General features: G+C 41.3%; 2 gene segments (V, D, J or C); both read left to right on the top strand.

Moving 5' to 3' along the window:
* Positions 1-421: 421 nt before the first annotated feature.
* LOC100969848 (immunoglobulin heavy variable 1-46-like) lies at positions 422-923 on the top strand. The segment is given in 2 exon segments: positions 422-521; positions 607-923. Coding segments are annotated over 2 exon segments (363 nt in total).
* A 3,677-nt stretch (positions 924-4,600) lies between these two features.
* Positions 4,601-13,151, top strand: LOC100969493 (immunoglobulin heavy variable 1-45-like). The segment is given in 3 exon segments: positions 4,601-4,646; positions 4,732-5,044; positions 12,097-13,151. Coding segments are annotated over 3 exon segments (471 nt in total).
* The last annotated feature ends 13,106 nt before the right edge of the window (positions 13,152-26,257 follow it).

Here is a 26,257-nt window from a genome sequence, read left to right as displayed (position 1 = left end):
ACGTGGAACATCTACAGTCAGTTTCTCAGAGTCAACAGTGAGCTGTGTTGGTGCCTGAGGGGACCATGATGGGGCCAAGGCACGTGCTCAGTGTCGTGGACAGTGATGGTCCAGAAATGATCTAGATGGTCTTGATGCTAACGAAATATGGGTTCAGAGTGAGGAGCATAATCTGTAGGGACTTGTTCTTCAGTGAAAGGATCCTGTCCACAAACAGAAATGGAGCAGGGCATGCATTTCCTCAAGCAGTATTAGGGCTTGGACCATCAGCATCCCACTCCTGTGTGGCAGATGGGACATCTATCTTCTCTTTCTCATCCTCGACCAGGCTTTGAGGTATGAAATAATCTGTCTCATGAATATGCAAATAACCTTCGATCTACTGAGGTAAATATGGATAATCTGGGCCCTGAAAGCATCATCCAACAACCACATCCCTTCTCTACAGAAGCCCCTGAGAGGAAAGTTCTTCACCATGGACTGGACCTGGAGGGTCTTCTGCTTGCTGGCTGTAGCTCCAGGTAAAGGGCCAACTAGTTCCAGGGCTGAGGACGGGATTTTTTCCAGTTTAGAGGACTGTCATTCTCTACTGTGTCCTCTCCACAGGTGCTCACTCCCAGGTGCAGCTGGTGCAGTCTGGGGCTGAGGTGAAGAAGCCTGGGGCCTCAGTGAAGGTTTCCTGCAAGGCTTCTGGATACACCTTCACCAGTTATACTATCAGCTGGCTGCGACAGGCCCCTGGACAAGGGCTTGAGTGGATGGGAGTAATCAGCCCTAGTGATGGTAGCACAAGCTACGCACAGAAGTTCCAGGGCAGAGTCACCATGACCAGGGACACGTCCACAAGCACAGTCTACATGGAGCTGAGCAGCCTGAGATCTGAGGACACAGCTGTGTATTACTGTGCGAGAGACACAGTGTGAGAAACCACATCCTCAGAGTGTCAGAAACCCTGAGGGAGGAGTCAGCTGTGCTGGGCTGAGGAAATGACAGGGGTTATTCAGTTTAAGACTGTTTAGAAAACAGTTTATATACTTGAGAACAAAGAACAATAGAAACACAATCTAATTGTAAGAGAAATATTCCATGCAAGAGCCACCACATAAGCCAAACTGACAGAGTGGGAAAGGCCACACTCAGTAAAGTTGATACAAACATTCCATGAAGGTGCTACTATGAACAAGTTTTCAAATTAGATGAATAATAATTTGGAGCAAGGTTATTTGGTCATATGTTAAGAGTAAGCATGATTCTTAAAAAGTGGGAAAATTGTCTTTCAAATGTTTCTGTCACTCCTTATCATAAAGTTTATTTTAGAGAAGTTTTAGGATTACAGTGAAATTGCACAGAAGGTGTGAGAATTCCCATGAATCCCTGCCCCACACGGACACCGCCTCCTCCACTACAGCCATCCTGCACCACAGTCATAAATAAGTCACAATGGATGAATCTACAACAACACTTGGTTCTTTCTTTTTCTGGTGATCCCCTAATATAACAAGCCTAAATTATCTTGGAACACCCAGGTATTTTCAATGGCTTTCTAGAAGTGATATTAGTCAGAGGGAAAGTGAGTGAGGCTATTACTATTTGAGCACTTTCTTCCAAAATCCACAAAATATATATTAATTTGGAGTTTTTCTTACTTCTGGTTTACAATGTCCCTTTCCAGAGAGTAAGATTTTTAAGCTTTTAGTGAGGCTGGAAATTTTAAAAAAACTTTAAAAAAGAGAAATAAGCTTTCCTGTATTAGGCTGACTTATCCCAGAGGCAACAACAAGCGCAGCCCAGACCCAGGAAAAGTCTTAATAATATTATCTAATGTGCTCTGGAGACTCTTCCAGCACTCCCTCAACATAGGGAGAAGAAAACCAAATTTTCCTTTGTTTTATGATATGAGTTTATAGATTCTTGTTCTCTGTAACTAGTAACTTCAAGTATTCTGTTTTATCTAAGAAGTACAACGAAGGTCATGAGAAGCCTGAACAGGCCAGAACTACAACTGTCTAAGTACCGGAGTGAGTGTTATGAGATAAACCAGTGCAAGGCTCTTTAGAACAAAACCTAGGTAACAGACATCTGGGTTGCATAGCAATGGTCATGTGCAATCCTGAGTTACGAACCTGTTACAATTTGATTAACTGTCTTTGTCCTGCCTCTGTATCCCTGCTTTTGTGCCACTCTAAGCTTGCTTCAAGCTAGCCCACCCCATTTTGTGAAGTGTGTATACAACTCAAGCGCTCTCTTTGTTCTGCGCCCAGTCTTTAGTCGTTGAGTCTGCTGGGTCTGGGTGCACTTGATAATAAAAATATCCTCCTGTATACACCCCAAGGTCTCTCTCTGGTCCTCCTGATTCTGCAACATTTCAGGCAGGTTCATATCTCTAAAAGGCCAGCAAGTTCTGGTCAATCCCATAATGAAAATCCTTTAATGAGACATGGCAAACCTGACAATAAGAGACTCCTTGTATAATGTCCTAGAGTTGGATTAGACACACTGTAAGCTCTTAGGTGGTGGTTCTGAATAAGGCAGTTTGTGCAGCAAATGCAAACACATGCATGGGATCCAGGCAGGAACAAAAGCTTCCCTTTACAAAGTGGGTGGGCACCTGGAGGGAGCCCTCAGAGGTGGGCAGTGGTCGCCCTTGCTGACTGCACATTAGCCAGAGGCGTGACCACGATTGGTCTTGCAGGGAAAGAGCACCACTGAGGTCATAGGTTATGAAAATATTTGTCATCTTCCAGTGAGCAAGTCCATCTGCTTGCTTGTGGGTATCAACTCCATGGTGGATACACTCTGGGAGATGACAAGATGCACACAAACCTCCTCTCACTAATTATCCACTACCACACACTCAAGACCAACCTGTGCTCCGGAAAGGAATACGTGCCTGTGGAAATAGACGGAGCTTAAGTATTTTGTAACCTGGTGAACATACTGTGCAAAACCACACGTTTCAGGAAGATTAGCTCAGAAATGTTTATCAAGTGACTGAAGGGCAGTGGTGGGTGAGGTGATGGGACAGCCTCAGGGCTGCACATGAGGAGGGCTCCCTCCCCCATGCAGGCTTTTCCTCCAGGAGCTGCACCAGGAACTCAAGGAAGATCAGGGAGAATTCTGAGAACACCCTGCTGTGGAGCTGCCTAGAGAAGAAGAATAAATATGAAAAAATACAACTCTGAGTAATGCATGGGTATTTGTTCATGAAAACTCTCTCTCTGAAAGCTTGTGAAGGTCTTGAAATGCCCCTGATTAGCTGAAGACAAACATTTAAACCGTCCTTCCACAGGCAGTTCAAGCAGGCTGGATATGTCCTTCTATGGATGATCTTCCTCAGCCCCTTCCTCTTCCCAGCTCATCACTGGCTCTCTGTGTAAAAAGTCCTCATCAGTGGAATGTGGTTGATGAAGTGAGGTCTTCAATTTTCTCATCTTCTATGTGGTCATGTTATTTTCCTCATCTGAGGTTTAAAAACTCACCTGCATGCAGCACATGACAGGTTAAAATCTCTTGTGGACAAAACAGTAACAAAGGCACCCACCAGGGTTGAGCAGCCCGTGTTGCTGACAGTGACCACCAGGGGTCAACGTCCTCCTCATAATCCCATGTCAGAGCAGCACTTGAGTGATTTCAATAACAACTTCCCAGGAGAATCAGCTGAAAACTACTTGTCCCATTTTCCATACAGATATAACCAATCCCTTTTCCTGAAGAAATAGAAAGAGCTGAATGCTGAATACACTGAATGTCTGCTGGTTTTGCAAGTTTGTGACTATATCACTTTCTAATTTCTGACCTGTGCAGACCACTGTACAGACTTTTCTCACTGGTGGGACCAGCCTTCCAGATGTCAAATATAACTGAGCTTCTTCATATAAAAGTCAACACAAGCTCCTCATGGTTTCAGTGCTCGCTGAATGGAGTTGGAAATAAAACCCACAATTATCCATAACACAAATTCCTTGGAAGTTATTTTGGGATAATGAGTTCATAACCTGTAGACCAAGAGTCCAAGAGTGTTTCTATTGAAGAGCCTGGGGGATCAAGACACCAGGCAGGTGATGCAGACACTGTCTAAAGAGTGCCCAGCGGCTCTCAGAGGGACCTACTGGATACTTACGTGGGACATCAGCAATCACTTTCTCAGAGTCACCAGTGAGCTGTGCTGGTTCCTGAAGGGTCCAGGATAGGGCCAAGGCACCTGCTCTGTGTCGTGGAGAGTGATTGTTCCAGAAATCATAGAGGTGGTCTCTATGCTTATAAAATCTACGTTCACAGTGAGAAGTCTGTTCTGAGAGGGCTTATTCTTCAGTGAAAGGACCTCTGCCCACAAATGTTCATAAATGGAGCAGGGCATTCATTTCCTCAAGCAGGATCAGGGCTTGAGCCATCAGCATCTCACTCTTGTAAGGCTGATGTGTCGTTTGTCTTACCTTTCTTATCATCGACCAGGCTTTGAGCTATGAAATGCCCTGTCTCATCAATATGCAAATAACCTGAGATCGACTGAGGTAAATATGGATATGTCTGTGCCCTGAGAGCATCACCCAACAACCACATCCCTCCTCTAGAGAATCCCCTGAAAGCACAGCTCCTCCCCATGGACTGGACCTGGAGAATCCTCTTCTTGGTGGCAGCAGCCACAGGTAAGGGGCTCCCAAGTCCCAGTGATGAGGAGGGGATTGAGTCCAGTCAAGGTGGCTTTTATCCACTCCTGTGTCCCCTCCACAGATGCCTACTCCCAGATGCAGCTGGTGCAGTCTGGGGCTGAGGTGAAGAAGCCTGGGTCCTCAGTGAAGGTTTCCTGCAAGGCTTCCGGATACACCTTCACCTACCGCTACCTGCACTGGGTGCGACAGGCCCCTGGACAAGCGCTTGAGTGGATGGGATGGATCACACCTTACAATGGTAACACCAACTACGCACAGAAATTCCAGGACAGAGTCACCATTACCAGGGACAGGTCTATGAGCACAGCCTACATGGAGCTGCGCAGCCTGAGATCTGAGGACTCAGCCGTGTATTACTGTGCGAGAGACACAGTGTGAGAACCCACATCCTGAGACCGTCAGAAACCCCAGGGAGGAGGCAGCTTCACTGAATGAGGAGGTTACAGGGCTTACAGTGTTTAAAGTTGTTCAGAAAATAGGCTAAGCAATTGAGGAATATGAGTAATAGAAATATGTATGCACTCTATACAGGAAATATTTCTAATAACTGTCACCCTATATGCAAAATTCACAGAGAGGTAAAAGCAGAAATCAGTCAAGCTGATGCAAAGTTCCCCACATAGGCTTTGTGCAGACCTAAGTTCTAAAATCAGATAGATAAATAATTTGGAGCAAGATTGCTTGATAACATGGCTAACGCTGAATATGATTCCTAAAAACTGGCCAAAATATATTCCAATTTGTCTCTGCCACCTCTCTTACATAAAATGTATTAAAAAGTAGTTTTAAGACCACAGCAAAATTGAATAGAAGGTGCAGAGATTTCCTATGTGCCCCTGCTTCACACATGCACAGCCTTCCCCACTGTCACCATCCTGCCCCAGAGTCATCATAAGTTACAATGGATGAACTTACATGGATGGATTGGTTCTTTCCTCTTCCGGCAGTCCCTTGGCATACCAAGCCCAAATTATCTTGAAGCACCACAGGTTCTTCGAGTGGGTTCCTGGGAATGAAGCCAGTTAGAGGAAAAGTGGGTGGGGCTATTCCTATTAGGAGTTTTTTAGAGGATTCATAAAATGCATATTTTCTTATAGATTCTGTGACTCCTGATTTACTATCCCTTCCCAGAGGGTAAGCTTCCTAAATTGTTAGAGGCAGATCCATATCTATGGAAAGAAAGCAAGTTCTAGTGAATCCCATAAGGAATGTCCTTTAATGAGAAGTGGAGACCTTGGTCATGAGGCACATCATGTAGGATTTTCTATAATTCCTTTAGATTCACTGTAAGCTTTTGAGGGTGTTTCTGGATGAGGCCCTTTGTACAGAAAATGAAAACTCATGCATGAGTTCCAGGCACAACCAACCAACTTCCTTCCAAAGTGGGAGGGAATAGAAGAAACCCTCTCCTGTGTGGGCGCTGGTCCCCCTCCCTTGCTGGCTGCACATTAGCCAGAGGCATGAGCCCAATTAGTCTTGGAGGGTGACAGCCCCACTGGGGTTGCTGGCTATAGAAATGCCTGTCCTCTTCCAGCTGAGCGAGTCAACCTGCTCGCTTGTTGGAGTCAACTGCATGGCAGGTGCACTCTGGAAGATGACAAGATGCACACAAACCTTCTATAAGGTATCAATTACTACACACTCAAAACCAAACTGTATTCCAGAAAGAGACAGGTGTCTGCAGGGATAAACAGAATTTAAGCATTTTTTGAATAGGGAAGACACTGCCAAATGCCATATGTTTCAGGAAGTTTAACTCAGAAATGTTGATGACATAACTCAGAAACGTGAGGTGACATGACAGCCTCAGGGGCTGCACATGAGGAGGGCTCACTTCCCCATGCAGGCTTTTCTTCCAGGAACTCTACCAGGAACTCACAGAAGATGAGGGAGATTCTGAAAACATCATTCTGTGGTGCTGCCCAGGGAGGAAAAATAAGATATGGAAAAAAAACTATACAAATTATTAGATTTGTTAATACAAACTATTTCTGAAGCCTTGTGGAGGTCCTGACATAAGCCATCATTAGCTGTGAACAAATATCTACACCCTCCTCTCCTGGGGAGTTCAGTTAGGTTGCGTCTCTTCTTTTATGGACAGTATCCCCCAACCCCTCTTTATTTCCTGCACACCTGCTGCTCTCCATGGGACGAGTTCTCATCAGTGAAATGTGGTTGATGTAGTGAGGTCTTCACTTTTCTCATTGTATTAGTCAGGATTATCTAGAGGGAGAACTAACAGGATAGAGGTCTGTATTTGACGGGAAGTTTTTAAGGAGGACTGACTCACACGATCACAAGATGAAGTCTCATGATAGGCCGTCTGCAAGCTGAGGAGCAAGGAAGCCAGTCCAAGTCCCAAAACCTCGAAAGTCAGGAAGACGACGGTGCAGCCTTCGGTCTGTCGCCAAAGGCTGGAGAGCCCCTGGCAAACCGCTGGCTTAAGTCCAAGAGTGAAAAAGCTGAAGAACTTGGAGTCTGACATTCGAGGGCAGGAAGCATCCAGCATGGGAGAAAGATGGAGGCTGGAAGACTCAGCAAGTCTAGTCTTTCCAATTTCTCCTACTTGCTTCATTCTAGCCATGCTGGCAGCTGATTAGATGGTGCCCAGGGAGGTTGAGGTTGGGTCTGCCTCACCCAGTCTACTGACTCAAATGTTAATCTTCTTTGGCAACACCCTCACAGACACACTCAGGAACAATTCTTTGCATCTTTCAGTGCAATCAAGCTGACACTCAGTATTAAACATCACACTCATCTTCTGTGTTGTCATGTTCCTCTCTTCATCTGAGGTTAAGGAACTCACCAGCACGTAGCACATCGTAGCTTAATGTCTCTCATGGACAAAATAGTGGCAAAGGCACCCACTAGGGTTAAGCATCGTGTGTCGCTGACAGCAACCACCACAGGACCAAGTCCCTCTACCATCCTGTGTCAGGGCATCGCCTCAGTGATTGTATTGGCAACTTCCCTCGAGAGTCATCTTAAAAACGGCTTGTCTCATTTCCCACGAAGGTATAGCCCATCCATTTTCTCTTCCTAGCAAAATGGAAAAGGATGAATACACTGAATGTCTCCTGGTCTTGCAACTTTGTGACTTTATTCCTTTCTAATTTCTGATCAATGCAGCCCACTCTACAATTTTTTTTTCACTGAAATGACCCACATTCTGGATGTTAAATATAATTGAACTTCCTCATATATAATTCAGCACAAATACCTCAGAGTTTCTGTCCTCATGCACCACTCTAAACTTACACAAGTTGTTTATTTATTTGTTTTATTTTCTGGCATCTCTACTTGGCATCTTCATCATACCCATTTTATGTTATTTCTACAAATGATTAATTGTTAAAATTTATAGGTACTTAATTAAATATTCAGGAAACAGGATAAAATGAATGTAAAATAAAATAAAAGTAAATAAATTAATATTTAAAATAAAGAAGCCAGCAGCTGAAAGCAAGGAAAATCTATTATGCTGTGTCAGAGAGTATGGAGAACTCATAGTACAATATCTTCTGCACGTTAATCATTACTTCTACTCAAGTTACAGGGTCCTCTCTCTTTATATCAGAGCTTTCCCTAACATGTGCAATGAAGACTGAACACAGATTCCTCCCTCAAGACTGACCTAGCATCTCTCACTGAGCCTGAGCTGACAGTCATAGATATCACATTTGTCTAAGAAAATAATGACACCCTGTAAAGTTACCTACCAGTGATATGGAGACAATTTGAATAATATATATAAAGCCTAAACTTGATAGGTAGTCATTTATCCTTAGAAGGATTGACTGCTGTCTCTACATGTGTTTTTTTATCACAGACAAGCTACTAGTGCCACAGTCCAAGTTGCTGAATATTTTATTTCCTAGCATGAGTTACTACAGAATGTGTTCAACATGAAAGAATGCAGCTGTTGTTGAGGGAGAGGAGATGTGATTATGGAATACGACCAGGGATCCAGCAGACATTCCTCTTTCACATTTGCCCCAAAACAGAGACACCACTAAAACAATGAAATGATTGACTTTAGTCTCCACAGTCTAATGTGAGATTTATACCAGATGTTTTCTGCCACTGTTTTATAGTAGAAAATATAATCTCTAAAGAAATTCCATTTTTAGAGACAATACCATCCTCCAGGAAGCTGCAAATGCCCATTAACAGAGAGTATTATAGTGCCTTGTGGCCAGGAGCTACAACACCTGGGTCTGGAAACCAATGGACAGAAATATCAGGTTTTCTTGGCAAATCTATGATGAAAATTTGGAGAATGTTTCTTTCCATCTCCATAACAATATGTTGTGATGGAGTGGAGGTCCTGGTACATAAGAAGGTATGTGTTCACAGTGGGTACAGAATTAGACCCATAAAATGATTGTTCTACTGGGGTTCCCTTGCTGTTGGACCAGCTGACCAATAAAGTGTTGTAAGAGGTGCAGTATTTAGTGAATACTGTCATATTTTTGAAGGTACCATATTTGAAGCTACCAGGAGAAACAGAGATACATCAATCTAGCCTAGGGAGACTCTATGAATTTATTTTATTTCCTTCAAAATGAGGTAAAAAATTGCATCAGTTGAAATGCTGATGATAATCAAGTGATGAAAGACAACATCCACTCAGTGTTTTAGGTGTGGTTTAACCCAAAAGTTATACAATATGTGAGAACCTGAACTCTGGAGCCCTGGCCATCTCTGAGAAGAATCTAGAAGGTAGACTAAGCCTCTACCACAGTGTGATGTCCATGGAGACTGGGGATGGCTACTGTCTCAATCTTGGGATCACGGAATAGACTTACTATGATTCTGTGTGTATGTGGATCATTGTGTGTAAGTGGGAGGATTCCTATAACTGTGTCTGTGTGTTTGTGAGTGTCTATGTTTCTGTGTGTGAGTTTGTGTGTCTTTGTTTTATTTTAAAATGAGTAATTTAGTTTCTGATCATTAGACTGTGTCTTTGAGGGAGTGTGTGGGAGAATGTGCATGCCTGTGTCTGTGAGTTAGTTTGTAAAAGGGTATGTTATATTGAATGTGTGTGTCTGGGTCCTTCAGTATTTGAGCCTGTTAATTTACATGAACATGAATTTTTTGAGGGTGTGTAAGTATAAAACTTTTGTAAATGTAATTGTTTGAATGCTAGTGTGTGCAGAGCTATTTGAGTGTGACTGTGTTACTTGTATTACTTAGTGATTGTGTGCCCCTATGTGAGTTTGTTTGGGTGAGTCATTACCTGTGACTCTACATATGAAGGTGTTGAGGGTGTGTGTGAGTCTGTGAGCATGTTTATGTGCATGTGGAGTGTTGTTATGTATGCTTTGAGAGACTTGTCTCTTGACCTCAATATCATTTGTCTGAAAATACCAGGTATGTTTGAGCCCTTAGAATCTAAGGAATAGTTTGTTGTTTAGGATAAATCCTCAATAAGATTAACAACTGATTTCTCACCAAAAATCAGGAAGGCCAAAGCTCACTGGAGTGGCATATCAAAAGTGCTAAAATACACTATCAATCAAAAATTCCATACTAGCAAGAACGCCTTCAAAAGTGAAGGAGAAATCAAGATAATAGAAATAAACAAAAGCTATGGAGTCCATCAAAACCACAAATTCCTAATGAGAAATACTAAATAGAGTCCTGCAGGCTGAAATGAAAAGAGAGTGGAGAATATTTAAAAATCTTACACCTAAAAGAACAACAACAACAAGAAAAGTATCCCAGTAATCACATTTGTGTAATGAAAACCAATATTGTTTTATTTTTGCCTTGAGTCTCATGTTCTATTCCTTTTTTTAAAAAAAAGGATATAATAGTAATGACAAATTTGAATAATGTGCCTATAATTTATGGTTATAAAATTCATTATAAATTTGAATAATGTGCATATAATTTATAAAGTATGAATATGTAACAACACAATAAGTGAAAATGGATAGAGCTGTAGAGAAGCAGAGTTATATGCACTATTGAACTAAGGCAATCATAATTTAAACTACTCTGTTATAAATCTGAATTACCAATTGTAATATCCAGGTTAGCTATAAAAATTTAAGTAAAAGTAAAAAAAAAAAATTAGCAGGACAGCTGACTAAATGTGCCTGACACTCTTCAACCCCACATGAAATAACCACAGAAATGAATAAACAGCTGAGACTAGAGAAATTCAACAAAGAGTTACATATCATACAAAATAATAAAGCAAAAAGCATACAGCTGAAGAATTTAATGAATAAAATAAAAATGCAATTTACAGATTCAATAACAGAAAATAACAAGCAAAAATAAGAATTTCTGAGCTTGAAGACAAGTCTTTCAAAATAATTCCAGCAGACCAAAAAGAAAAAAAAAGAGAATGAAAGAGAGAAGGAAGGAAGGAAGGAAGGAAGATACAATTTTAAAAACATAGAAACCCTATAGTTTTCAAAACACAATTTGAAAACAAGTTTTTGAGTTATGGAAAATCCAGGGGAAAATTCCAGAGGGAAAAAAATGAAAATGATGTAGGAAACATATTTAATAAAACAAGAGCAGAAAACGTCCCATATCATGGGAGATAGATGGTTATTCAGATCCAGGAAACTCAAATATTCCAAACAGATTGAAACTAAACAGATCCTCTATGAAGAATGCTTTCCTCAAATTATCAAAAGACAAAGACAGAGCATGATAGAGTAGGATAGTATATTCAAAATATTAAAATAAAAAAGTATCCAGCCAATAATATAATACCTAGAAACATTATTATTCACAAACTAACAAATATATAATGTTTATCGGACTAACATGAACAGGAAATCCATCACCTCCAGGCTGGCCTTACAAGAAATGCTCAAGATTCTTACATCTGGAAGAGAAAACATAATAGCCACAATTATGAAAAAATTTTTAAAAAACCATAAAACCCACTAGTAAAGCCAATACACAAAAAAGAAAATAAATGAATCAAATCTTATCACTACAAAAATTACAAAACTACAAAAATAATCAATAGGTTAAGAATAAGAAACAAGAGATACACAAAACAATGAGAAAAGAATCAATGAAAGTGAAAGAAGTAAGACCTCTTCTATTTATTATTAGCTTGAAAGTAAGTGGATTAAATTTTACATTTAAAATACATAGACTGAGTTGAAGAGAAAAGAAAAGAAAAAAAGAAACAAACAAATAAAAGTGCCAACTATAGGCTGCTATGTTAAGCCCATTTTGCATTGTTATAAAGAAGTACCTGAATCTGGACAATTTACTTTAAAAACAAAAACAGTCTACAAATTCAATGCAATTCCCATCAAAATATCACCATCATTCTTCACAGAACTAGAATTCATATGGAACCAAAAAAGACTTGGATAGCCAAAGCAAGACTAAGCAAAAAGAACAAATCCAGAGGCATCACATTACCTGAATTCAAACTATACTATAGGGCCACAGTCACCAAAACAGCATGGTACTGGTATAAAAATAAGCACATGGATCAGTGGAAAAGAATAGAGAACCCAGAAATAATGCCAAATATTATACCAATGAATCTTTAACAATGCAAACAAAAACATAAGGTGGGGTATGGAGACCATATTCAACAAATGGTGCTGGCATAATTGGCAAGCATATGTAGAAGAACGAAGCTATATCCTCATCTCTCACCTTATACAAAAATCAACTTGAGATGGATTAAGGACTTAAATCTAAGAGATGAAAACATAAAAATTCTAGAAGATAACATCTGAAAAACTCTTCTCAATATTGGCTTAAGCAAAGTCTTCATAACCAAGAACCAAAAGCAAGTGCAACAAAAACAATGATAAATAGGTAGGACTTGATTAAACTAAAAAGTTTCTGCACAGCGAAATAAACAATCAGCAGTGTAAACAGACAATCTATAGAGTGGGAGAAAATCTTCACAATCTATACATCCGACAAAGGACTAATATCTAGAATCTACAAGGAACTCAAACAAATTAGCCACAACAACAAAAACAACAACAAAAAACAATTCCATAAAACAATAAGCTAACGACATAAACAGACCATCCTCAAAATAAGATATACAAAGGGCCAATAAACATGAAAAAAATGCTCAACATCACTAATGATCAGGGAAATGCAAATCAAAACCACAATGCAAATGCAAATCAATACCACATTACTCCTGCAAGAATAGTCATAATCAAAAAATAAAAAAATAGATGTTGGTGATGATGCAGCAAAAAGGGAACACTGGCGGGAATGTAAACTAATACAACCACCATGGAAAACAGTGTGGAGATTCCTTAAAGAAAAAAAGTAGAACAAATATTTCATCCAGCAGTCCCATTACTGGGATCTACCCAGAGGAAGTCACCGTACAAAAAAGATACTTGCACATGCACATGCATGTTCACAGCAGCACAATTCGCAATTGCAATAATATGGAACCAGCCCAAATGCCCATCAGTCAATGGGTGGATAAAGAAATTGTGATACACACACACACACACACACACACGCGTGCACGCACACCATTTTATATATATATAATTTTATATTTTATATATACACATATTTTTTATATATGTACATATATACATGTGTATATGTGTATATATGTATATATATACACGTATATATATGTGTGTGTGTGTATATATATATATATATATATATATTTACCATGGAATATTATTAAGCCATAAAAAGGAACAAAATAATGACAGTCACAGCAACCTGGATGGAATTGGAGACCGTTATTCTAAGTGAAGTAACTCAGAAGTGGGAAACTAAACATTGTATGTTCTCACTCATACGTGGGAAATAAGCTATGAGGATGCAAAGGCATAAGAATGATACAATAGACTTTGGGGACTTGGAATAGATGAGGGGGGCTGAGGGATAAAAGACTACAAATTGGGTACAGTGTATACTGTTCGGGTGATGGGTGCGCCAAAATCTCATAAATCATCACCAAAGAAATTACTCATGTAACCAAACCCTACCTCTTCCCCCAAGCCTATGGAAATAAAAATAAAATTATGTAAAGTAAAATAAAGGTATATTTGGCTGGCAGTTCTGCAGGCTGTACAAGAAGCATAGTGCTGGCATCTGCTTCTGTCGATGGCCTCAGGAAGTTTTCAATTGTGGCAGAAGGTGAAAAAGGAGCACGTACGTCAATGGCGAGAGAAGAGAAGAAAAGGCAGAAAATTAAGGTTGTTGGGTGGGTGCCATGCTCCTTAAACAGCCAGGTATCATGTGAACGAATAGAATGAGAACACACTCATTACCATGGGAAGGGCATCAAGGCTTTTATGAGAGATCCGTGCTCATGACCCAAAAACCTCCCTCTAGGTCCTACCTCCAACACCGGAGGTAACATTGCAACATGAGATCTGAAGTGAACAAGCATTCAAACTATATCAGTTACCTACAAAAAACTCACTCCAATTGTAATGATGCACTTATGTTGAATATGAAGGTATGGACAAAGTTATGTAATGCAAATAAAAACTAACTTCACCTGGAGTAGCTATACTTATAGTGGATAAACCAGACTTTAAGTTAAAAGCTGTAAAGACAGACAAAGAAGGACACTATGTATAAATACAGAGTTCAACCCAGGAAGAAGGCATAAGAATTTTAAAGATATATACCCAACGATACAGTACCCAGGTAGGCAGAGCAAATGTTATCAGATCTAAAAGGAGAGATAGACACCAATACAATAATTGCCGGCGACTTCAATCCCTCACTGAAAGCATTGCACAGTTTATCCAAAGAGAAAATGAACAGAAAATTTCAGATTAAAATTGCACCAGAGGCCAGGCACAATAACTCATATCTGTAATTCCAGCACTTTGGGAGGCTAAGGCAGGTGGATTGGTAGAGAGCTCAGGAGTTTGAGACTAGCCTGGGTAGCATGGCAAAACCCTGTCTCTACAAAAAAATAAATAAATAAAAAATAAAAAACAGCCAGTGTGGTAGCATGCGCCTAAAGATCCAGCTACCCAGGAGGCTGAGGTGGGAAAATCACCAGAACCCAGGGAGATAGAGGCTCCATAGAGCCCTGATGGCACCCATGCACGCCCTCCTGGGCAACAGAGCGAGACTGTATCTCAAAAACAATAATTGCACCACAGACTGAACGGACTCAACAGACACTTACAGAACACTTCGCCAAACAGCAGCAGATTGCACATTCTTTTTAACAGCACAATGAACATCCTCCAGAATTTAATATATATTTGGACACAAAAAAGTCTCGAAATTATAAAAATATCAAAGCCATATCAAGTATCATTTCCAAACACAATGAAATAAACTAGAAACCCTAGAGGATGGAATATTTGAAACAATGCAAATATATGAAAATTAAACAACATGCTTCTGTGTGACCACTAGCCCGCTTCCATGGGCTGTCAGGAGCACATTGCAAGGGTGACACACACAATGATCCATCTCTGCAGAGCCAACTCTCCTTCTCCACAGATTCATCCAAGAAACAATTTTGACTATACCTGAGCTCTGTGACATCTGAGGACATGGTTTGTATTACTGTGCAAGACAAACAGTGAGAGGAAGTCAGTGTGAGTCCAGACATAAACCTTCCTGCTGAGAACAATGGAAAGCTTTTCTTCTAAGATAAGGAATAAGAAAAGAATGCCCAGTCTTAATACTTCTAATCACCATATTGATGATAGTTTTAACCATAGAAATTTGAGAAAGAAAAAAATAGTAAAAGGCATACAAATTGAGGGGAATAAGTTAAATTGTTTCTGTTTACAGACAATATAACTTTATAAATTCCAAAAAAAATTAAAAATTCTGAAAAAACAGCCACTGAAAACTAACAAACAAATTTAGTAACATTGCAGTATACAAAATTTATATGGAAAACTCAGTAGTGTTACTAAAAACTAACAATTAACTATTTAAAAATCATAAGACAATGTCAGTTGCATTTACAATAATATTAAATAACTTACTTAGTGGCCATGCACAGTAGTTTACACCTGTAATTCTTGTACTTTGGGAGGTAGGGGAGAATCACTTGAGGCTAGGAGTTTGAGACCAGCCTGGGCAACACAGCAAGACCAATATCTATTTCTAAAAATCACTTAGAAAAAATGTTGGTCAAATAAGTGAAAATCTGTGCATTGAAGACTATATGACATTGATGAAATAAATAAATCTATATGCAAATATATGGGAAACTATTCCATATGCACAGATTGAAGATAATAATACTGTTAACATGTCTACCCAAAGCAATCTACAGATCCAAAGCAATTTCTATACAAATGACATTTTCAACAAACTATTTTTTAAATGATAAAATTGAATCACAAAAGACCCCAGATGGCCAAAGTAACCTTGAATACAAACATCAAAGCTGGGGGGAGGTTTCCTAGTACCTGAACTGCAAATATGCTATGAAACTACAATAATAAAACTGCATGCTGCTGACTTTCTAAATAAACTTTAATATTCTGAATTGAAGTTATTTGACAATTTCTTCTATCGTTTTATCTTTACTAAAGTGTTACATGAGTGTTTATCTAGAGAGATAATGTGCAAAGAGTCTTCCTGGGTGGGAAAATCCCATAAGTGTCTCCAGGAGCTCCGAGCTCTCTCTAGGCTTCTCAGTATGTTCAGGTTCAAGAGACAGAAAGAATTCTCTCAGCCCTTCACTGCTTTTTGCCCTCTTGAAGGTCAGAAAGCCAGAACATGCTTTGTGGGGACATAATAGAGGGGACCAAAATAGACACTTTCAGCAAACCCACTATAACAAGTTCTGCTGCCCATGGGCATCTTCTCCAGGTACATGTTGGTCGCTAGACCCTCAGGCTCACCTACACCATGTGGAGGAGGACGTCTACCCACCCTCATTTCAGCACAACTGCTGTGTAGCTCAGCATCAGTAGGTCACACTACAATACATTAAACATCATTCAGCTAATTATTTATTGAGGTTTTCATTTGTCCATATGCTATCAATATTGGGCAGTTTCAAATGACAACCTAGAGGACTTAATGATAGTTAAATTTATGTCTTCTATTATGGAAAAACATCCCTTACCTAATGACAGGTTCAGCTGTTTTTGCCAAGATGGTGGCTCTTCCCTGGCCTGCTAGTCTCCTACATGAGAAGCATCAATGAACTGGGCAGCACCACAAACTTGTCAAGTGATCACTGGGAATGATGTCAGCTACAGAGGATGGGGTAGGGTTGCTCATACCTATGCTCCTTACTTCTAGGACACATCAGGTGCCTATGGATTTAGAGCATGTCTGCACCCTGGTGGACTGCACACCTTACCCAGGGAGAAAGGTCTCTGAGTGTGGGTGGCAAGCCACCTAGGTGCTGAGGTAAGAGACCGAGGGCACAAGCTGTTCCAGTATAATAAAATATATAAAATAAGAATAGTTATACTAGATATAGATCATAGATATGATTATATATGAATATCATTAATCATTAGTTTATAGCAATCACTCTTTATCCCAATGTTATTAATAATCCTCGCTCTATAATCATAACCTAGGAAAAACCAAGCCATACAGAGATAGGAGTGGAAGGGACATGGTGAGAAGTGACCAGAAGACAAGACTGCGAGCCTTCTGTTATGCCCGGACAGGGCCACCAGAGGGCTCCTTGGTCTAGCGGTAACGCCAGCTTCTGGGAAGATGCCCGTTGCCAAGCAGACCGTGGTCTAGCGGTAGCGTCAGTGTCAAGGAAAAACACCCGCTACTTAGCAGACCAGGAAAGGGAGTCTCCCTTTCCCCAGGGGAGTTTAGAGAAGACTCTCCTCCTCCACCTCTTGTGTAGGGCATCAGTCAGGCCCGCCCGAGTTATCTGGAGGCCTAATCATCTCCCTCTGATGCTGTGCTTCAGTGGTCACTCTCCTAGTCTGCTATCATGTTCCATCCTGTATACCTGGCTCTGCGTTTTAGATAACAGTAGCAAAATTAGTGACAGTACTAAAAGTCTCTGATATGCAGAAATAATGGCGTAAGCTGTCTGTCTCTCTCCCTCTCTCTCTCTCTCTGCCTCAGCTGTCAGGCAGGGAAGGGCCCCCTGTCCAGTGGACACGTGACCCACTTGACCTTACCTATCATTGGAGATGACTCACACTCTTTACCCTGCCCCTTTTGCTTTGTGTCCAATAAATATCAGTGCAGCCAGACATTCGGGGCCACTACCGGTCTCCATGTCTTGGTGGTAGTGGTCCCCTGGGCCCAGCTGTCTTTTCTTTTATCTCTTTGTCTTGTGTCTTTATTTCTACAATCTCTCGTCTCCGCACACAGGGAGAAAAACCCACCGGCCCTGTGGGGCTCGTTCCTACATCTGAGCTTCTCAATGGAGGTCTACTTCTCTATGAGACTAACACCTTCTGTGGAGTCTCATGCTGAATGTCTTCTTCTTGATTATGGTCATTGGTTATGCAGTGCTGTAATTAGAAACCCTTACAGAATAAACTACAAAACAAGAATGATACTAACTTCTTCAGACATGACAATTCTACCTAATGTGCACAACTGGACCTATTGAAATCTTAGCCAAGAGAGGATGCAGGCATAAAGCAGATGATTTTCTGATTGTTCCACCCTACCGGGTTATATTGAACAGTGGACACAGGATTCAACAGGTACCGATTATTAATCCAGTAAGGAAATTATAGAATAGTCCCAAGTCTAACCAGAGAAGAGTAGCTGAAGACAGTACTTTCCCTGCAGCTCTGAGATTCACTAAAATGTCCAGCTCTGTCCCTCACTCGTGAATATCACAGACTAAAGGACACCCTTACCACAGCATTGGCTCTCCATGAAGATTTGAAATTGATGCCCAGGACTCAGGGTCTGCTGACAGAGCTGTGACAGTGGGAGTGGAACTCACACAGAGCAAAACAGAGTGTGTTGCATAATAAGGCTGTGCAATATTTTCATAATGGAGGGAATCTCTTGGTTCCAGGAAGATGACAATTTAATATGTCTCAGGCCTGTGGAGCTCTCTTTAGGAGCTTTGTGTGCAGCTTCTTTGTATACTGTGGCTCCAGGGGGGAAGAGATTCCCTCCAGTGAGGGAAGAGATTCATCACCTCCTGTGCGAAGGGGGCTGAAGCAAGGAAGACAAGTGGCCTGGCTTCCACAGAACCCATAAGCTAAAACACTCCGAGTTCCCTTGACTGCAAGAAATGCAGCTGTCATCACGGTTTCAAGTGCCAGAGTCTTTAATGATTATGTTTCAACTCATGAGAGTGCCAGGAAAATTCCACCAGTATGAACTACTCAAATATGTCATTTTGTAACATTACTTCATTGCTTGCTCTCATTTCCTCCATGTTTCTGAAAAAGCAAAGTTTCCATGCTTTATCATCTGCACCAATGAGGCCATATTTAAGCTATATTTTCATATGAACGTCTCTTGAAGATTTTAAAATAGAACAAATGTTGAACAATATGCTTAAAAGAAAAAAATAAAGAAAGAAGTCTATGTTGACTCATGTGACATTGATAATTTATATTAGATTATATTGGTTGCTTATTTAGTTGGTCATGGGAGAAGAGCCTTCTTTCCAGCCAAAGAATACTAAGAACTCCCTCTCCTAATGACGAATTTCAGCTGATCTTGCTGAGAATATTTAGCAAGAAGACAGAAACAGAGACTCCTAAAGGGAGCTCCAGAGTCCTGAGATATATTTAAGTTTTCATTTTCCTGGAACCCAGAGATTCCCCACTGTTCTACAAGACAAGACCCCATTCTATGACCCTGTCTGAGGAGAGCTCAGGGGCAGTGAGCTCCCCCTCACATTACCCCTTCACCCTATGCCCCTGGGGCTCTGTCCATGCAAATAAGTCCCGGGTTCAAGAACGAATAGAGGCAGGGCTGTGAGTGTTATGCTGTGTGCTGGCTCTGAGCTGGGGTCTCTAGCAGCACTCTCCACATCCATAGATACATGGCCCCTCCGCTACTCCTTCTCTGCCTGCTGGCTGCCCTCAGTGGTGAGTTACTCATGGTTTCATACGTGGGGAGACACGGGATGAGACAAATGTGTCTGTGACTCACAGATGTTCTCTATTCTCAGGGGTTCACGGTGAGGACCACCTTGTGCAATGGGAGGAAGAAGCAGTGGTCCCCTTGGTCATGCTCAGCCTCACCCGTGCCACCTATGCACATTCAATTTCTGAACATTCTGTTTCCTGGATCCACCATCTCCCATCAAAAGGTCTTCAGTGTGTTGGTGTGATATGGGTTAAGGGAAACACTAAGCCCCAACCTTCAGGGCAGAGCTAGCATCTCCAGAAACACATAGTAAAAAACAAGAAAACTTACAGCTGAGAAGTGTGATGGCTGGGGATGCAGGCGTGTATTACTGTGCTCAAGGCACTGTGACTCGAATCCAGAGTGGACTCAGACACAAACCTGCCCTGCAGGGGTTCTTGGGACCACAGGGGAAGGATCAGGTCACCAGGGTGTACTTAGGAACCACTGAACCGGGTCAGGCAAAGGAGGTGGGGGTCAGGGCTCCTCCCCAGGGAAGGGCTTTTAATCTCCATGCCTTGTAAACCTCTGACAAGCCAGGCAGACACAGACATATTTTTAAACTATGGAAACAGATGTACCTTTCATTTTGGAGGAATAAGATCATAAGTGTGAAAGCGAAACTTACCAAGGGCCAGGTACTGGAATAACTGTAATCTACATAATCACTCTAAGAATTCTAAGAATTTACAAGTGCAATCATCCTCATTTCATAAACTCACCTTAAATAAGAGCTTTCTAACTGATCCCATATATTCTGATTTTGTTTATTTCTTCAACACTTTATTATCTTCAAGGCATTTCACTGATGTCAATTTTAGAAGAATCATATGCAAACAGCCCCTCGTGGTGGTTGAAAGCCCACAGCCTCTCCAGTCCTGTGGATATTTCTGGATGTTCTCAGAGTCTCCACTGTCTGTAGAGAAGAATTGTCCCAATAGTTATTTCACTTTTGTCTTCCACAAAGTTGGAAAGATGGGGATCACTCAGGGGAATCGAGATCAACAAACAGAAAGCCTGAACCCACCATATACAAGATAGGATGTATTTTTTAAGGAATATATTAATTCCCAGACCCTCAGGCTCACATACCTCATGTGGAGGGGAACACACATCCACTCCTTCACTCAAGGCACGCTGGCCATGCAGCTCAGCTTTTGCAGGCTCAGGACTGCAAGCTCTCCAGTGTGGGAGTGAAGCTAACGGGAGGTGAGGCCAAGTCTCTGCCCTCACAGAGTCTCATGATGAAGATCTGATGAAATATTTCCACAGTAACATTTCTTTGGATATATAAATGTAGAATATATTTTGAAATAATGAATGATGTATCTTCTGATGGATTCATGTTGGGGAGGTGATAGAGGAAAAATAAAGGTAATTTTAAATTTCTGCTCCCAGCTACAGCACTTGATTTTGATTTAGTGCATGACTGTTTGAAATTTTTTGATGCAGTCAACTTCAGCAGCCCAGACCTGGAAGCCCAGCCAATAAGTGCTCCAGATTGGGAAATTTAAACTGATGGGAGCTGTTTCATGGAGGAGGAAAAATGCTGAGCCAGTTGTGCGATCATAACTATTGACTGGATAATAGAAGCCTGTGCCCTTTCTGCCAGTACCTCTGGTCCAAAACCTGAGCTAATCACCCTCACCAAGTTGAGTAAACATTGACACCTATACTAAGTACACTTTCATGGTGGTGCATGCTCATGGGGCCATCTGGAAAGAAAGAGGCCTTGTCTCATCAGGAAATAAGGACATTAAACACCCAATAGAAATGGTGTTAAACTACTAGAGGTGTGTTCTCATCCTTCTCATCCTCCATTATGCATTGCCCTGAGCACCCAAAAGATGACTCATTGGCACCTAAAGGAAATCAGACTGCAGAAAAGGCTGAGAAGTGAGCAGTGCAGGATGCACACCTGCTATGAGCTTTGATTCCGCATCTGGAGTTTCCATAGTTCAAACTCCATTATACTAAATAGACAAGAAGCATGCCTGCGACTGAGGATTTGGTAAAACAGATCCAGATTTATTCTGAAAAACTAATGCTTATGGATTATTCTTACTCTCCGAGGCCCTGGTCTATAGTTTTAAAACATTTACATGAGGGCACACACTCCAAATGAGATTCCCTTGCAGACTTTGTATGACCATGTGTCAGAATGGTCAGAAAACTGTTCAGAAAGTCACATGGGAGTGTGTTTTGTGTGCCAAAAATATCTTTGAGACTGAACAAAATCTTTGCAATGGAGAGGTACAACACAGAGAACTGTGACTCTTGGAAGATTGGCAAGTGGATTCACTCGCATGCCTGTGGCCAGTGGCAACTATAAATTCCTCCTGATTGTTGTAGACACTGTTTCAAGATGGGTAGAAGCATATCTCACCAAGTCCCAAAGAGCCACATGACTGGCTAAGGCATAATTCAAGGAAATCGTTGCCAGGTTTGGACTCCCATGCACTATACACAGTGACAAAGATCTTTCTTTTATTTCAGAGTTTACTCAAAAGGTAAGTCAAGCACTGCAAATCAAATGGAAACCACAATCATCATGGAGACCACAGTCAGCAGTAAAGAAATAAAAGATAAACAACACCTTGAAGAAGACAATAGCCAAACTCAGGCAGGAAATTGACCTGCGTTGGGATAGATTTTTTCTTATTGCTTTGTTCTGGGGCAGAATGGTGCCCTGAAGTGGGCTTGGGAAAAGTCTCTTTGAAATTATATGTAGGAGGCCCTTCCAGACCTCTTGCCAGTAACAGCACCTTTGGAGCTGGTAAACGAGCCCAGAGTTAAATCATATGTGCAGATTGGTGCAGACCTTGCTAACTGCACATCAGCTTGCTATTTCCAGGCCTGTTTATTCCACAGTGAGCCTCTTCACCCCTTCCATCCAAGAGACAAGATGCCACTACAGTCTTGGAAAAGTCAAAAACAAGATCAGCAGCTGACTGAAAGGTGGAACGGACCCCACGATGTGCTAATGATTCACCTTTGTTCAGTTGAGTTATCCAATGTAAAGCCATGGGTGCATCGCTGTTGGAAAAAACCTGCCCCACCTCAATTTGACCCCAGAGAACAGACTACCTGGTCACATAAGCCTAAGGAAAACCTGAAGTTGCTGATAAAGAGGAGACAAGAAGACAGATAGGTAATACCCGTCTGTTAATATGAAATTCTTAATGAGTTCTATAGTTATAAGTACATTATTTCTCCTTATTAAAACTAATCTTTTTTGCTGAATGGGTGGAAGATGGTGGCTTCCCTCCAAAAGAAAACATAGTTGGTTCTGTAAAGAGTTCACCCATTTCTTCCACTATAGGCCTGCCCTAGCATAATACAAGCTCCCAACTTAAGAATTTATGATTTTCCATCCATTGGAGTAGCCATCTTTTCCATCTATTATAAAAACAGAAGACACTTCATTAATATCACTCCCACTATAGGCTATGCCATATCCAGTGAGGTAGGATGGCTGACAGTGGTGCGAGTCCAAGTAATTGGTCAAGCACTGCTATGTGTGAAGAAACACCACAGCATACTCTACACTGTCACTCATGATATGGAATTGTTGCCTCCTTAGCAATGTAACTGAGCCCTTAATATGTGGCTGGGATGACAAGGCAATGCCAGCCTGCAGAGTGGAACCTGTTCTTACCTCTGGGGTTAGCTATAGCCTGTGGCACTCATGGCTGGCCCTAATTTCCTTACAACTGGACTAAAAGAAGCAACTGGATATGACCTTATATCCCAGGATATAACTGTCCAAAGTGCATTCTCTTTATGTCAACTGGAAAAGTGTGAAAGACAGACACTACTGACATAAACAGACATCCTAGTTGTTCTGCCCACTAGCCAGCTCTTCCCCCTAGGTGGCAGTCATAGATTTAGAATTGCAAGTAGAGGCCCTGGCTAAGCAAACCACCAGTCCCTTTAACAACACCTACCATGCCATCATCATTCTTACTGAAGAAACCTCACAGATTTGACAAGTGACACTATGAAGCTATATGACCCTAGGTATTGCAACTACAGCCAAAGGTAACACTAGTGTATTAATGAACACTGAATGTTGCATATATATACAAGATTAGTCCCACAATATAACTGAAGCTATGCAAGCATTAGATACCCATATTTCTGCTAGAGATGGATGCCCTCTCTCAGGACCCCGTGACAGCATGGTTTAGTTGACTTCCTAACACATGGAAGACTTTCATATATAGTAGAGCTGGTATACTGTTCATTGCTATCTTCAGTTGCTGTGGATTTTATTGCTATCTTGCACTTTAAGTGAGAATGTAATACTGACCTTCTCAAAAACTCCTAGGTCCTTGCACCATAATGCTCCAACAAACACCTACTGTAATTCCGGAGACTCCAGAATATTTCCAACTCCAGTTTAATGGATTCCCTTCCAATACATACAACCTATGCCCTTTCTAAAGAAGTAGCCAGAATGACTATGACACATGTTTTCCATAGAAACGAAATGGAATTTGACAGTGGGGAATGATATACAGGCAGCTTAATTTCAAAATGCATTTTAAACTTATTTTTTGAGGTTTTAATATTATTTTTTATACTCCCTGAAACCTGAAATTTCACACTTACATTTAAATTCAGACTTAATAGCAACAAATAACCAGAATACATGAATTGCCTGTAATCTATATACCTTGTACTGTAAGCCACATTTCAAGTGTAACCTTACTTGTCAACACAGTATGTTTAGCATAGGCATAATTGCTTGTCCTGACTGTCCAGAAGGCAGGGTGGTATTAAGTATGCGGCCTCTGGAGCTGGGAAGTCTGGCTTTGTATACTGTCTCTGCCACTGCTAACTGGAGGACAATGGGCCAGTTACTTCCTGTACCCCAGTTTTCTCATATGTAAAGTAGGGTTGTTGTAAGAATGAAATTAGTTAATATTTAGTACCTAACAACTAGTAGGCATTACATGGTAGCTATTCGTATTGCTATCGTCAGAGAACACACAGGAGTCCATTGTTATTTTTACCCTCCCCTTCCAAACAAAATGTGTAAGACACTAGACATGGTAGCTCTGTAACAGGGTTTGTCATGTACTAAACTGTGTACCCAAATGATATGTCAAAGTCTTGACAACCAGCACTTCAGAACACGTCCTTATTTGGAAATATGGTAGCTGGAGATGTTATTAGTGAAGATGAGGTCTTACTTGAGCAGGGCAGGCCCTCAATGTGGGAAGATTGGTGTCTTTCTAAGTACAAGGAAATTTGGACACAGAGACAGAGACATACAGTGTGCCATATGACAGCAGAGGCAAAGATCAGAGTGGTGCAGCAGTAAACCAATGCATGTCCGGGATTACCAGTCACCTCCACAAGTGAGGAAAGGGCAAGGAAGAATTCTCCTGAGTCTCAGAAGGAGTTCAGCCCAGCTCGCACTTGATTGTGGACTTCTAGTCTCTAGAACTGTGAGAGAATACAGTCCTGTCATTTTTAAGCCACCCAGTTTGTAGTATTTCATTTTGGCAGCTCTAGGAAATTCATACAGAATTCTTCACCCAAAAGGAAGCACTCTTTCTCACAAACAGTCAAAGTCCTGGATGACGGACAACCTGGAGACTGCAAACCTCCAAAGAATCAAAGGAGGTTCTATAAAGTCAAGGGGCCCCAACTTTCAAAGGCTGCTCTTCAAGTCCACACCCACACTTTGGAAGGAGAATCCTGCTCTTGGACATGGGATCCTTAGTGAGCCAACTGCCAATAATCCAACTTCGTCATGAATTAAAGATCTCTGACATTTCCTCTTCACCAAGGGGAATTCTGTCAAGTAGTAAGTAAAACCCTTCTTCAGTAATCTCCACACCAAACAGTTCTGCACGGCTTGGGACGCCTCAGGAAACTTATAATCATAGCAGAAAAAAAAGGGGAAGCAGGGCAGTCATACATGGTGGCAGAAGAGAGGTTAAACTTTTCTGTCTCTCTTGGGTGTAAAGATATAATCTTGAGGCAAACAGCAGAATAAATTTTCTTACGCCTTGAAATAGACTCCACCTTTCTCCCTTTCACCATAAATATTCCCTTCACATTAATCTAACTTTATGTTTGCATCGAACTATGTGCCTTTTTGGAAGTTCCGGAAGCTACTTTGAGACAGATAGACAAAGTCGGGAGACCCTGATGCAGAATTCCAGAGGTGACTTCAAGGTTGCTAGTTAACAACCCAGGCATTGCCGAGACGATGCCAGCCCAAGATGCAGGTGGACTGGGATGCCAGAGAGCCGCCAGAACAAGACGCACAGACCTGGTTCTCAGCCCAAATCTTGCATGCCTTTCTTACCAACTTTTCCTTTTTTAAACCCCTGCCTTTCCTTCAAAATTGAAGTGGTTGCTTTGGATGGGAATGCGGTCACTTCCCCTTTACCATTATGGTTAATACAATAATCTTTGTACCAGATCTCTCTCTCGTTAATTGGATCCTGCAGGTGGCCGATTCCGGACCAGAGTGAGGTTAGAAACTGAATGCACATACTGGGTGGTTCACAGACACGGTGTTCTGTGAAGTTTATGGGTGGATTCCTGGGGAA

The sequence above is a fragment of the Pan paniscus genome, chromosome 15, assembly GCF_029289425.2.
Source record: "Pan paniscus chromosome 15, NHGRI_mPanPan1-v2.0_pri, whole genome shotgun sequence".
In the NCBI taxonomy this organism is placed as follows: domain Eukaryota; kingdom Metazoa; phylum Chordata; class Mammalia; order Primates; family Hominidae; genus Pan; species Pan paniscus.
The sequence above is the reverse complement of the archived record's forward strand: the minus strand, read 5'-3'. Positions and strand labels throughout refer to the sequence as shown.